This window comes from Ursus americanus, chromosome 11 (genome assembly GCF_024610735.1).
Source record: "Ursus americanus isolate L20-20 chromosome 11, mUrsAme1.1.p, whole genome shotgun sequence".
Classification (NCBI taxonomy): domain Eukaryota; kingdom Metazoa; phylum Chordata; class Mammalia; order Carnivora; family Ursidae; genus Ursus; species Ursus americanus.
In genome coordinates, this window is record NC_142137.1 from 35016251 (window position 1) to 35030608 (window position 14358).

General features: G+C 38.0%; 1 protein-coding gene across 3 annotated transcripts in view; it reads left to right on the forward strand.

Moving 5' to 3' along the window:
• Positions 1 to 14358, forward strand: part of LOC148109263 (uncharacterized) — a 556689-nt gene that overhangs the window by 310716 nt on the left and 231615 nt on the right. For 2 of the 3 annotated variants that reach the window (XR_015726095.1, XM_087865432.1), the window contains exon 3: positions 12324 to 12466. Coding sequence is in view for 1 of the 3 variants with exons in the window: in XM_087865432.1 (XP_087721558.1) it covers positions 12324 to 12466 (143 nt within the window). In the remaining 2 variants the exon portion in view is untranslated. Of the gene's footprint in view, positions 1 to 12323; positions 13163 to 14358 lie in introns of those variants that run through there. The other variant, XR_015726096.1, reaches the window with a different exon arrangement.

The following is a 14358-nucleotide window of genomic DNA, read 5'->3' on the forward strand; positions in this document are numbered from 1 at the left end:
GAACTACAGGTTCCAGGCACTGTCTCAGGCATTGGGCGTGCAACTGTGAACAAGGCTGTCAAGGTCCCTATAGTTAGGGAACTTAAGGTTCTGGAAAGTAGAAATTGTATAGATGCTAACAGATGTGCTTTTATATAAAGGAAGAGAACAGGACAGAATGGGAGCATATAATTAGGAAACCAACTTTGAGCCTTCAGAGAAGGCTGAGGAATGGCATTGAGATTAGTCCCCAGAAGAAATTTAAGGACAAAGGTGAGGGCAGGGGAGAAGGATGGACATGCAAACAAATCACCATAGTACAGTGTAATCAGAGCTTTAGTAGAAGAAAGGAAGTGAGTACAGAACCTGCTGGTTGCATTGAAAAAGGAAAGATAAACAGTGTTGTTTGGCATCAGCACAGCCTTGCCCTAGAGGAGATGCTTGGGCCTGAGGAGTGTGGATTTGCCAGATGGGTAACGGGGTAGGATTCAGCATGCGCACCATCTGAAGGTTGTAATACTGTAGGAGAAAGTAAACACATGACCTGACCCAGCCTCGTGAAAAGTGGACCAGTGGAGTGAACTGGTCTAGGGAGCCTGGCTGGAATTCTGTCTTTTTGTCCATATGCCAGGCACCGTGACATTCAGAAAGGTGATTAATAACTTGGGAAGAGTGCAGGGCAGTGCTCTGGGCTGATCTGGCTCAAGAGCTGCCTGCGGCTAATTTGTGGCATGACAAAGTGCCGTGGTCACTACAGACCAGCCATTCACCCTTGCCTGGTGGCCATGCTGGCTGAATAATGGGTACAATTATATAACAGAGGATGGACTTCTGTTCTAGATAGCACTGTACTTGGCTCTGGACATGGTAACAGAAATAGAGCGAAAAGCTTTTCAAAATGTTTGAGAAGTACCTAAATGAACAAATTGTGTTGTATAAATGTGGATGATGTTGGTGTTATGTAAGTGTAGATTAGGTTTTTTTAAAAAAAAAACATAAATAAACAGGAACCATTACACTTCCCTTGAAGAAAGAGAGCTTAAAAAATTGGTTAATAATCTGTTCAGTACTAATAAAGTAGACAATCCTCAAGACATGTGTTTTTCACAAATAACAAAATGCATATCTAGTATTGACATCCATTTTTGTGAACAAATACAGAATAGATTGGGAGGAGAGAAATTCATGAAAACAACTTCAATTCTCTAAAGCAGTTTTTAAAAAAAAATTTTTTTTAAGGATTTTATCTGCTTTAGAGAGAGTTGTTATTTTAAAGGACTGTGATTTTCTCCGTGGTGCCCTGTTTTGAGAACATGGATTTACTTGGCTGTTATATGCAATTGCTTGCCTTCTACGGCTAAGTAACAGCATTTTTTATATATGCAAAAAGGAGGCAAGTGGGTTTGTGAAATGATGTCTTGTTGTTTGATTAGCTGTATGAAAGCTGCCTTGTCATGAGAAGTCTTAATTGTAATAATTCTTTAGCAGAACTTAGCCATGTCTTTTAGGCAATGCTACTATTTAAGGCCTTGCTTGTGCCCTAGCCAAACAGATGTGTTTATTTACATGTCTGATCTAAACAGGAAGACAAAAGGGTTCTGCCCACAGCCTTGTACTTCCTCTAATACAGATAAAAGGGGAGGAGAGATGTGAGCAGTTGGGGATCATGGAAATGAGAGTGGGAATGAAGAAAAGCCCAGTAGGTGTGAGTCAAACTGAGGCAGCTGTGCTTTCCCTCAGCGCTGGAACAGCTGCGCGGGGGCTGTAAAGAACCAGAGGGAGAGCTAGCTGGTGGCACTGCTTTGGGCGGGTGGTCTTCTCTCTCTTCCCTGAGAGCGCATAGATGTATAATTGTCCTGCCTGTGCAAAGATGCTACTGCTGCGGCACTTTGAATCCATGTCAGCTCAGGTGCAGTGAAACATAGAGACGTGTCACTGTTGCAGCTCTGACTACATAGAAAGGGACGCCAAGAGGCTGCTTCTTTTTAAATGTGGATGAAAAGCTTTGAACAGTTGGAAACGCTTTGCAGGTAGAGGACCTGCAGATCTAGAGTAGATAGAATGGAAGAAGTCAGAGTCTTTTAGGGAATAAGCTGAGAGTGGTGGGAAAGAGATCAGGGGAGGGTCCTTATCCCAGGTAGGGGCAGCCTGGGGATGCGGGGATTGAACCACGTGTGGCAGCAGGAAAATGAAGAGTTCTCTTTTTCCTTCACTAAAACACCTTCCTCCCTTCCTTCCTCCCTTCCTTCCTTCCTTCCTTTCTTCCTTCCTTCCTTCCTTCCTTCCTTCCTTCCTTCCTTCCTTCCTTCCTTCCTTCCTTCCCCCACTCTCTCTTTCTTTCTTTTCTTTCTTTCAAGGTTTTATTTCTTTATTTGAGAAGGAGAGCACAAACGGAGAGGGGAGGCAGAGGGAGAGGGAGAAGCAGGCACCTCCCTAAGCAGGGAGCCTGATGCAGGGCTCAATCCCAGGGTCCCAGGATCATGACCTGAGCCAAAGGCAGATGCTTAACAGATTGAGCCACCCAGGCACCCCTAAAACACATTTCTTAAAAGTGTCCTGCGGGGTGCCTGAGTGGCTCTTGCTTGTTTAAGTGTCTGACTCTTAATCTCGGCTTAGGTCTTGATCTCACGGTCATGAGTTTGAGTCCCATGTTGGGCTCCACACTGGGAGTGGAGCCTATTTAAAAAAAAAAAAAAAAAAGAAAAGTGCCCCAGATTGAGATTTTTCATCTTCTTTCACTTCTTAATCTGTTCCCTTCATACTTAATAATAGTATACAATAAGAAAAACCCTAAGCAGAAAGCAAAATCCAATAATTATAGTACCAGAGATGGCTTTGAAATTTGTCCCCTGTTTCTACAGAGGAAACACAGTGAAGGAAATGGTGTCATCAGTTGTAACTATTTCTTGGAAAAAAATGTTAGGTTATAGTTCCTTTAGTCACAGCTTAGAAAAACAGATGTAAAACCACAGACACACACACACATACAACTATAAAAAAAAATGTATACTGTAGCTTTGTGCGACTTAACTTTTGATTCTAATTTGCGGCTCTTTATCAGATTTTATTCTCTGAAACTCATTGTCACAGGAAGTAAGGGGATAGCTTTACTAAAGAGAATTAATAGCACCAATTTTAATGTGACTTTTCTCTAAAGGCGTTGATCCTATGTGTTTAAGTGGCACCGGAAGCCAAGTCTCAATTGTAGAATTAGAGTCAGCTGAGGCTTTTGTTTTGTTTTGTTTTGTTTTTAATTGGTTTGTTTACTTGCTAACATTAGGTCCAGGGTTTTCCTGCTTAATTCTAAATATTTATGACTTATTATAGACTATAAGAAAGGCAGTACCCTGTGCATTGGTGATGAGGCAGTGTCAAAAGCTGAAAGGTAAATATAACTTATGCTTTTCATAACACACCTTGACAGGCCAAATACATGTTTGCTCATAGATTTGGATTGAATTGCATGTGTGCTCTGGAATTCTGAGGTTCCCTGAAAGTTGTGTGTATATTTTCATACACACGTGTGAGTGTGTATGTGTTTATTTGTGCCAGTGTTGAAAACTGAAATGGAGACTGATTTTATTTAATAATAGGATCCTAAATACAGATTTTGGGGGTTGGAGTGAAACTGCATATTCATAAAACTCTATTTCCATCAGTAACAAAAAAAATATTGTCCTTATTTCCACTTTTCCTTACTTGGTCTTTGGAAAGGGAAGAGCTCCAGAATGAGTAGCAGGAGGTGACAGGGTTAGGCTTTGTTAGCCTTTATATTTTTGATGGCGAGGGGCCACAGTGCCTACCTACCATTACAGTTCTCTTAAGTGTTTGCAGTAATATGAATCTGTTTACATGTTTAGTGGGAATAGTATTTTCTTCAGAGGAAGTATAGTTAAAATATGCATTGCCTTCAGTTCTACCATGTTTGTTTTTAGTGTAAAGGTTCATTCAAATATAGTAGGTACTTTCTTGGTAAGCAAAGCATTCTAACACGTGAACTATCTAGGTCTTTGACTCGCTGTTGTGTTTACTAGCTGTGTGTGCCAGAAGCTGCCTCTGGTCTTTAGTGATGGGAGCACCAGCACCCGAACTCTGTCTCATACGTGGTTATTTTTACAGCATCATCTTGTCCTTTAAGATAGTTATACCCGCTACTTCTTAAGTATGTGGAGAAGTTACCAGTCAATACTCTAAATTGAAAAAGGGAAGGGATGGAAACAGTAGAAGAAAGAAGGTAATTTTCCTGTTTTGGGAACCTCTTGCACACTGCCCTGTGGTTATTTCAAATGTTTGCATTTGTGCAGAGAGTAAACTGGCCTTTCTCTACCAGAATGTAAAAACATGGTTAAGTAGAAGAGTAAACAGTGGGTTGCACTAGGCTCTATTTTTATTTCTGAATTAAAACCGAATTGGTTTTATCACATGTTAGAGCTCTTTTCATTTTTTTTTTTAAATCAAGTATTTTAACTGTTTTAAGCACAAACTGGAGAGCTTGTCAAGAGAGTAATGACCTGCTGTACTTGGTCTAAACAAAATAGACTCCTAGGAATAGTCATATATGAAGATGACACTGCCTCCATGTTTCTCCCCTCACCTTAGATGATCTGTTCAGTGGGAGTTCAGTAGAAGGGTATAGAGTTAGAATTTCTTAGGCTGTCTATGAACTTGTTGATTTGATGTATTGGAAATGATAATTTAGCTCTTCATCTCAGTTCTGAACTTTTCCTATTTAGCTCAGCAAGCTGGTTCCATTTCGTTTTCTTCCCCTACACAACTGAGAAAATAGATTTGGAAATTACCTGAGTACTCTGGGCTATTTCAAAGATCAAGAAAGAGAATTTTATTTCCATTTCTCATGAGTGGTATATAACATTTGGAAAGCAGGAAAATGATAATTGAATATGGACATAATTAATTAAAATATTATATTCAGGTCTGAGATTGAAGTGTAGCTAAGGAGAAAAATCCTACAGATGCTTAAAATCTGTGAGACTTCTAAATTAGCTGAATCCCCAGTGAATCTTCATTATCGACTAGAGGAAATTATATAGTATTCTCTTTCTTTGCAAGGCTTGAAAATTTATTGAATTGATACTGAAAGCTTGCAGAAGGTAAGGGAACCTTCTCAGAGGCAATTATGCTGCTGAAATCTAAGTTTTTCCCATGTGTGACAGAGTTTAAAATGAAACTAAGGAAAACAAAATGTTAAAATAGATCATCATAGTCTTGTTTAGAATCAGTGCATACTCACAGGGTTTGAGAATGGTGGTTGAATATAGATGTCTCAGAATATGGCTTATCTGCCAAATGACAGATGGTCCAAAATCAGAAGAGAAAGGCTCAAGAAGATGTAGTAGAGGGTAAGGCTGGTTCTGGAAAGAGCTGAGCAGCTGTTTAGTGGTTGTATTAACACTGATCATTAGTACAGCCTCTTTTTCATTCTGCCACATTCATTTTTTATTGTTTTCACTTTTGTGATGATTCAGTGAGGCTCTTTATTAGAAAGGATGATATCTGCATAAAAGTTCACTGAGTGAAAATATTCTGAAAGATTTAGGCTGAATTAAATAGTGTTTTTAGGTAGAGGGACACTAAAACTTTGTATCACACATTAGTTAAAAAAAACTTTGAAAATTGATTTTTTTGTTCTTCAAAATACTGTTGAGACATGTCATTGTGTTTTGCTATTAGAATTCAATTAAAAGGGACTCCAGAGAGATGAGGAAGCCAAAGAAACTTCATCATGACATCATTCATGGAGCTAATGAATTGTCAATCATGACCTTTTAAGTTACTCAGTATTCATCTATTTATTGTTTATTTTAAGTCTACTTTATTGCCTTAAACAGCAAAATGCACTCTTTTTAAGTGTACATTAATAGGCTTTGATGAATTTAAAACCCCATGTAAACACCATCATAATCAAGATACAGAGCATGTCCATTGCCTTCAAAAGTTTTCTTATGTCCCTTCTCACTTAATCCACGCCACCTTGGTTTAGGTAACCACTGATTTGTTTCCTATGTTAGAGTTTCATATTAAATGGAATCACACAGTATGTACACTTTTGTTTGTAGCTCCTTTCACTTGGTGAAGTGCTTTGTATATGCATTTACGTTATGTGTTTCAATGGATCATTTCTTTTTATTGATGAGTATTATCTTGTATAAACATGCCACAATTTACCTACTTTAAAATTTGAGTTGGTTTGCCCATTCTGAATAAAGATGTTAGAACATTTTTTGTAGGTCTTTATGTGGGCATGTGTTTTAATTTCTCTTGGGTGAATAGCTAGAAGTAGAATTGTTAGGTTATATGGCAAGTGCATGTTTAGGTTTATTCTAAACTGCTAAATTGTTTTCCCAAGAGACTGTACCATTTTACATTTCCTTTAGAAATATATGTGATTTCTAGTTATTCTGTACCCTTGTTAAGACTTGGCATTCTCAGTTTTTTTTAATTGCCATTGAAATGGATGCGTAACATTTTTGTGGTTTTAATTTTCATCACTCTGATGACTAGTGACATTAAGCATATTTTCATGTGCATATTAGTAATTATATAGTAATTATCCACACACACACTTATATGGTTCAAGTCTTTGCTATTTTCATATTGGTTTGTCTTATTGAATTGTAAAAATTCTTTATATATGTTGGACACAAGTCATTTTCAGATATATGTATTATGTGAATATTTTCTCCCAGTTAACTTGATTTATTTTTTAAGTGTTTTTTGAAGACCAGAAATTTTAGGGGCGCCTGGGTGGCTCAGTCGTTAAGCGTCTGCCATCGGCTCAGGGCATGATCCCAGGGTCCTGGGATCGAGCCCTGCATCAGGGTCCATGCTGGGAGCCTGCTTCTTCCTCTCCCACTCCCCTGCTTGTGTTCCCTTTCTCACTGGCTGTCTCTCTCTCTCTCTGTCAAATAAATAAATAAATAAATCTTTTAAAAAAAAAGACCAGAAATTTTAAATTTTGACAATGTTTATCATTTTTTCCTTCTATGGTTCATATTTTTGTATTGAGATACTGACCTTAGTTAATTCTACCACCATACATACTCAGTGATCCAAAACAGAAACTTGATCATCCTTGACTCATCTCTTCTCTTCATAGTCGCTGTTGATTTTACCTTTTAAATATCTTCAGATTTTATCTACTTTTCTCAATCCTCAATTCTGTTCACCTAGACCAGACAATCATCTCTTGCTTGGATTGCTATAATAGTGTTCTTAGGTGATTTTTCAAAAATATTATGACCACAATATTTGCCGCTTAAAACCCACCAGTGGATTCCATGTGATCTTAGAATAAAGTATAAATTTTTAAATGTGGCTCCTAATGATCTGGATCTAACTTATATTCCAGTTTCCCCTTTTCCCACTTTCTTTCTTCATTCCTGTCCCTACCTGCAGTGTTCAACTCTTTAGCCATGATGAACTGTTATCATTTCCTCAACAACTCTAAGCTTTTTCTCAGTTGCGTATCTATTTCCTACTCACTTTGCATGAGTCTAAGTAGGCACTTTTCTTGTCGGAGCCATTTCCTTATGGCCAGGCTAGATTATAATGCTCTGTCTGTGTTCTCCATTTAGTGGGGACTATAAATAGACAAGTAATGATGTATTTCAAGAAAGCAGGATTAGTCCTATGAAGAGGACCTCACAAAAAGAACACTTTCAGGTGGGAAGTATATTTTATGCTTCAAAATAATCCTTTATGATGTGGAACTTTGTAATTTACTCTTGGATACACTCTATACATTGCACTCCAAAAACTAAAGTCAGAACAAGAATTATTAATGATTTCAAATAGTCTCAGTCACGGCCAGTGGGTAAAGTGAGCAGAGGCCCTTAGGGGGCAGCAGAGGACCACATACCAAGAAAACCATGGGCGGGGCAAATGTGTGAGCAAAGGGACCTCCTTGTGTCACTAGCCACCAGGTTAAGCTCTTTGTCTTTCTATTCCTCAATAGTAAATAAGAATAAAACCTAAAGGAGTTGCAGTGTAAAAACTCAAAAATTAAAATGCCAGGGGTGTGACAAGAAACATGCTTCTAGGGACGCCTGGGTGGCTCAGTTGTTAAGCATCTGCATCCGCCTCAGGGCGTGATCCTGGTGTTCTGGGATCGAGCCCCACATCAGGCTCCTCTGCTGGGAGCCTGCTTCTTCCTCTCCCACTCCCCCTGCTTGTGTTCCCTCTCTCGCTGGCTGTCTCTCTCTGTGTTAAATAAATAAATAAAATCTTAAAAAAAAAAAAAAAAAGAAAGAAACATACTTCTGGGAATGAGACAAAGCCCGATTTAAGGTCTGCTACCAACTTGAGAGTATATGCTTCACTTGGAAGCATGTAAATGCCTGCGAATGGATGAAACAAGTTTTGTTAACCAATTAGCTCACAGCATCTCTGCATGTGTGCTGCAAATCTGTGACCCTAGAAAGGCAGACCACATTAAGCATCATAGGGAACTCCATTTGAAGATGGGAAAAGAAGCAGGAAGTATCAGTGCGGAGAGCTAGAATCAGGGTTAGAACAAAGAGAAAATGAGGACCGAGCTGAGGTTGTTGTACGGAGTAAGTTAGGAGTGTGTTTGATGGTGTTGTGAGGGAATGAATATTTGTTAGGCCTCTGCTATGTGTATTAAATGCGTACACAATATTAGAATAGTAATAGTGTTGTTTACTGGGAACTTACATTGGATCAGGCACTTTACTGGGTGTTTTACACATTTTACACAGTTTAATTCTCAGAACAATATCATGTTATAAGTATTATGTTTTTTCCCCATTTAACCAGCAAGGAAATGGAGGTTTGGAAAGGTTAAATCATTTGTTCGAAGTCAGGGCTGCCTGAGAGAGAGAGAGAGAGAGAAAAAGAGAGAGAGAATGGGTATAGGGGTAAATGTTTTTTGCTGTCTATATAAACAATTTGAGACATCTTAAATCACTTGGAAGCAATCCACTAGCCAGGCTGCTCTACAACCAGGCTTTTCATGTGGCCCTGAAGGAAATATAGAAGTGGGAAACTTTTCCCTTCTTTCCTTCTAGGTTCTTTAGCCAGTCTAATGATTTAATTGACATAAGATAGATAAACAGGAGAAAAATTTTGTATGTATGGGAGTCCCATTAAAAATATGAGATTCCCCAGAGCTCAGATAATTGAGGCTTATATACCATCTTGAGTTAAGGAGAAGAGGGTAGGGTTCTGGGGCTTCAAAGGAGAGGAAGACAATTCACATGAAAATGAGAAGAGCAAATGTTTGGTAAACAAGGTTTGCCATGCCACACAGATAAGTTTTTCTGATATTAAAAAGATATTTCTGGTAATAGCTCCCTTCTGGTACAGGCCTCCTATCCAAATTCTTTTAGGCAGTTAAGAGGGGCAGTTAATATCTCTTCCTGAGTCTGCTGGGCCCTGATTGTCTTCAGCTCAAAATAATCCACTTGCCAAAATGGCATGTTTTGGGGTGGTGTATTGTGCCCTCTCCTTAGAAATATAGGCATGAGTCCTGGAGCTCTTTGTGGCATTTGGCTGGTACCACATATGAGAGTTGGGATGGAGGTGGAGGATTGGAAATCTCCCTGAAGGGGAGGGACAGGCTGGAGGTGGGTAGTCTGGTGGTGGGAGGTTCTGGTGAATAGAACCCATGTGAATTGGTCTGGATATAGGGCACCCTTCCTAGAAGGCTCTAGTTCCAGACACTCTGTGGGAGCTTGGACATTTTAAAGAACAGTACAGTTGACCCTTGAAAAACACAGGTTTGAATTCCTTAGGCCCTCTTACACGAGGCTTTTTTTCATCATTTTTTTCATCCATCTTCAAATTAGTATGGTACAGTGCTGTAAATTATTTTCTCTTCTTTATGATTTTCTTAATATTTTCTTTCCTCTAGCTTACTTTTTAGTGAGAATATTTTAGTACATATAACATTCAAAATATGTGTTAATTGACTGCTTATGTTATCAGTATGACTTCCTGTCAACAGTTGACTACTAGTAGTTAAGTTTTGGGGGATTCAAAAGTTATACATGGATTTTTTACTGCACGGGGAGTCAACACCCTTAACCCCTGCATTGTTCAGTGTCAACTGTACTCTGAAGAGTAGGGTCTCCTATGTGTGGCCCAAAGGAGGGGTCCTGCTTGCTGGGTTTAAGAGCAGCATTGCCCAAAATTACACAGCTAGTAAAGATTACAATCCAAATCTTTACCCAGAAGAACTTCATTCACAAGACAGTTTTAGATTAGACTTTAAAGACAGTATAAATCATCTCAACTATGCCTCTGCTTTGTCTTCTATCCTGGCCAGGACGTTAGTAGGGCCTATATAGTCCAACCACATTTCCTCCTTCTTCTTCTCCTCCTTCTCCTTCTCCACCTCCCTCTCCTCCTCTTTCATCTTCGTTGTCGTCATCATAATCACCATTATTTTAAATTTACAATATATTGCAGATGGATACCTTTATAAAACATAATAAAAATGTCAAGCAATATCAAATTTCTACAAAAGGTTTTAAACATTATCTCTCAGTGTCTAGAGTTTCTTTACTGGACCACACTGGTCCACTCTCCTGCTTTAAGTAGCCTTGGTCTAACCCAGTGTCAGGAACTTCTCCCGTTCACTTATGACTCCTAATTGCCACGTTGCCATAATTTGCTATCAAAATAAATAAATGTATACATGTACCTGGCAAAGAATTCAAAGTGGCAACTCATTAACGCTACATCTAGATAGCTAGGAGATAGAGAAGCCATGACTTTGGCTGAAACTGTCTACACTTTCTTCGTCTCTTCACCATTTAACTGAGACATTTTGGAGATTTTGGCTTAATATTTGTGGTAGAGGTTATTTAGATCTATACAGCATTGGAGATTGTAGGTTCCTGTGATTTATATGTTTTAAAGTTTGAGCTCTTATCTTCCCACAAATCTCCAGATGTGGGTGGTTAACTTCATCAAATACATATAACAATATTTTTGTAATTTGCATTTGAGTGACTTCTCCTGGCTACATCTGGTTGGAAGGGTATGAAATACCGTTTATGAAAAAAGAAAATTAATATTGTGATGGCTGTGTCTGCCAGATTTTACATCTCTCCATTCATGTAATCATTTATATGAAACTTCCTTTAGTGGGCAACAACTCACAGTTGAGGGAATTTGTCTATAATAAACCACTTGGCTTATGTTACATCAAATTAGATCAGATCAGTTTCCTTCATTCTTAATTATTTCCACATCACATCAGAATTCTCCTTAAATGAGATGCCTGTAAACAGATCTGGCTCCTTACGGGCGATAAAAAGATATGAACGTAAATGTCAAACTGTTTTTTTTGGGAAAGGAGATTTTCCTTTTGTGAATGATCAGTTGAGAAATGGCAGAATGTAGAGCTAGGTTTAAAGGAATATTTGAAGAGCATAAAATAATATCCAAGATATAATATTCGTATTTTTCGCTAAATTATATATTTTTGAGTCTAAAAGCTTGCTAGGTCCTTATCTTAACTTTTAAGGAAAAGATGCTGCTGCTTCATGGAAAGTATAGAAAAACCATGTTTTATTTAGAAAAGAAACAAGAGTCTAAGTGAGCATTACAATGTTGGAAGGCCTCCTGTGGGCATACCACTTTATAACACAGATTTCCTGCAAGCATATATCAGCTCACATTAATGTGCATATAGATAGGTGTGCCATCTGTTATAGTTTCAGATGCCAAAACACATTTCTATGGGTTTCCTTGAATCATACTAATTCATATACTGTCTGTGATACTTCATAAACTTGCTGACCAAACAAGTTAAGAAGAGATTGAGTTCGCCTCCTGACATATCATTTTTTTCTCTTTCAAACATTACCTGAAATCTTCCTGTCCTTGAAATCCTTATAGGATTTAGTGCCTCACTTCTCATCTGGAATTTTCATTATATTTCCATTCATCTTAATGATCTTTCTTGCATGTGTGTGTTCTTTCTCTGTATAATTATTGAACAATAAAAACTAAGTGATAACTCTGGAGGTTGAATGGCTGAATCTGTTTTTCTTTGGTCAGAGAAATGAATGTAATCACCTGGATAATAACATAAACTCTGAGAAAGACCAGATTATTTAAGTTGATTTCCACCAAGGTAAAACCGTGTGGTGAAATATTACATGATGATTGAATGCATAGAGTACCAAGTGACTGATTCGTAATTATAATTTTTGATGTCAGATGTTGACATGCACTTGATATGTATGGTAAAAGGAGAAAGACAATGAAAGACTTGTAGCTCAGTAACCCATGAAATTCTTAGACTAGCAGACTTGTCAAGACATATTAAATAGCCCTCAAATAATTTTTTTCAGACAACTCAGTGATCAACCAGGAAAAGCAGCAAACGTGAAAATTCTATGGCTTAGGTCATACTGCACATCCTTGGAGGACTGTTCATATGTTTTGTATCATATCTACCAGTCACAGGAAAATCAACAAGAAAAGAAAACCTGTGGTATGTGTGAACCAACTGATATTTCAAGCACAAATATTTTTTCTTTTTTTAAAAACAAGGTGAATATGTTTATGTTGATATTTGTGCACAGAAATGGATGAGCTGGTATTTTTTTTAAAACCTTTTTTGCTTTGTTTTGATCTGTTCCTGAAGTCACTGACCAGACACTGGAGAGGTAATGTACAAAGACTCTAAATATCTATAAAGGCAATCTTTATCTGTTCTGTGTAGAAGGCCCTGAGTCTGATAGAATATGTAGCATATGGGAGGTATTCAGTTAATATATAACAATGAGGGACTTGGGGCCAAATGTATTTTGAGAGCTAGAACTTTATTATGTACTTATTTCAGGCAAGATGCTAAACATTCCACAGATTTTTTTAAAAGTTCAGTGTTAGACTAGCCCTGTGAGATATGTATTATTATCCTTCTTTCAGAGATGAAAACAAAACAAAATGGGGGAAAGACGCACAAAAAGAAAATGAGAGTTAGTGGTGTTGGGCACCATTGCAGCTCTCAAGTGGAACCCTTGAGCCTTGGTTTGAACCAAGCCATTCTTACATGAGAGTTCACTCTCTTAAGCGACCACTCCATTATTCTGCCTTGCCACCTAATGTTCCAGAGATGTGGTAATAGCATTGAAGACGTAATTTAAAAGAAGGACTGACTTCAAGAAAGAGGACTATCAAAACACACACACATACACACACACACACACACACACACACACATTTGTGGAACATTTTGCTATGGCAACGGGAAGTTTTGATTTCACAGAAGATGGCTTGTTAGATGCCAGTTTAATTAGCCAACATCCTCTTGGGTCTCGATGTAGTTGTTAACTCTCTCTACCATGGGAATGACCCTGAAAATTGTATTTGTGTCATGCAGCTGTCAATACACCCTAACAAAATACTATATAGCTGGTAAGTTGCTTCCTAAATGTTTTATGCTGTTTTCAGAGCACAGAGATGAATTGAGTATTCTGAGAAGTGATGTGGTGTAAGAAGGCAGGCAGATGGTTCCATTTAGCCATAACCTAAGTGACGTGTACAATATCAAAATGTATAAATGGATACGCTGAGACTGATTCCCTCTCACAATCTTTCTCTCCTCTTTATGAAACTGAGTGTGACTAGTTCTTAGCAGCCTACAAGAGAACAAGGAAATTCTAGACTAGAGCCATGATTTCTCGTGGTGCTCATTTCAAGATACAGCAGAGGCTCACCTTATTGTCTGCCTGGAGCAGGGAGTAGATTCTCTGTATGGGTACTAGCATACCTTGCTGTTCCCCACACAGTCTTCAGTAGAGGTGTTAGATGACTTCCAGAAGTTAAGGACCATGTTTGTCAGACAGCAGGTGTATACCTTACATTATTTCTTATAGGTAAAGATTATTTCTTGTAGGTTAAAATATTTGGAGCTGCTATCCAAGTGATTATAGAATAATGCTGCGTGCTTCCTAGAAAAGTTTGGAAAAGGAAATATCAGAATTCTTAAATTTTAGTTCATTTCTAGCCAATGTCAAGTAGAGATCTGACTCTTTATTTTAGAATACCTCAATAAATATCCCTAAATTTATATGATGTTTCTGTTTTTACATCTAGGAATACTCTAGCAGATTTGACATTGACCAGAATTCTTCTTTTGATTTTTTTCACCCAACTTACATTTTTTTGCTGTATTTTACTCTGAACCATTAATGCTCTCTAAATTGTAGGAATATTGTCTTTATCTTGCCCTCACCCTGTTATTCTTATTATTGCAGTTCACAAATTAGTTGTATAATGTGTTGACAGTTTAATTATTATTATTGTGCCTTAAAGGTTGGATTAAACCCAAAGGATCAGAATATTCTTTTTAAAAAAATACCATTCTGAGCTTCTTGTTAT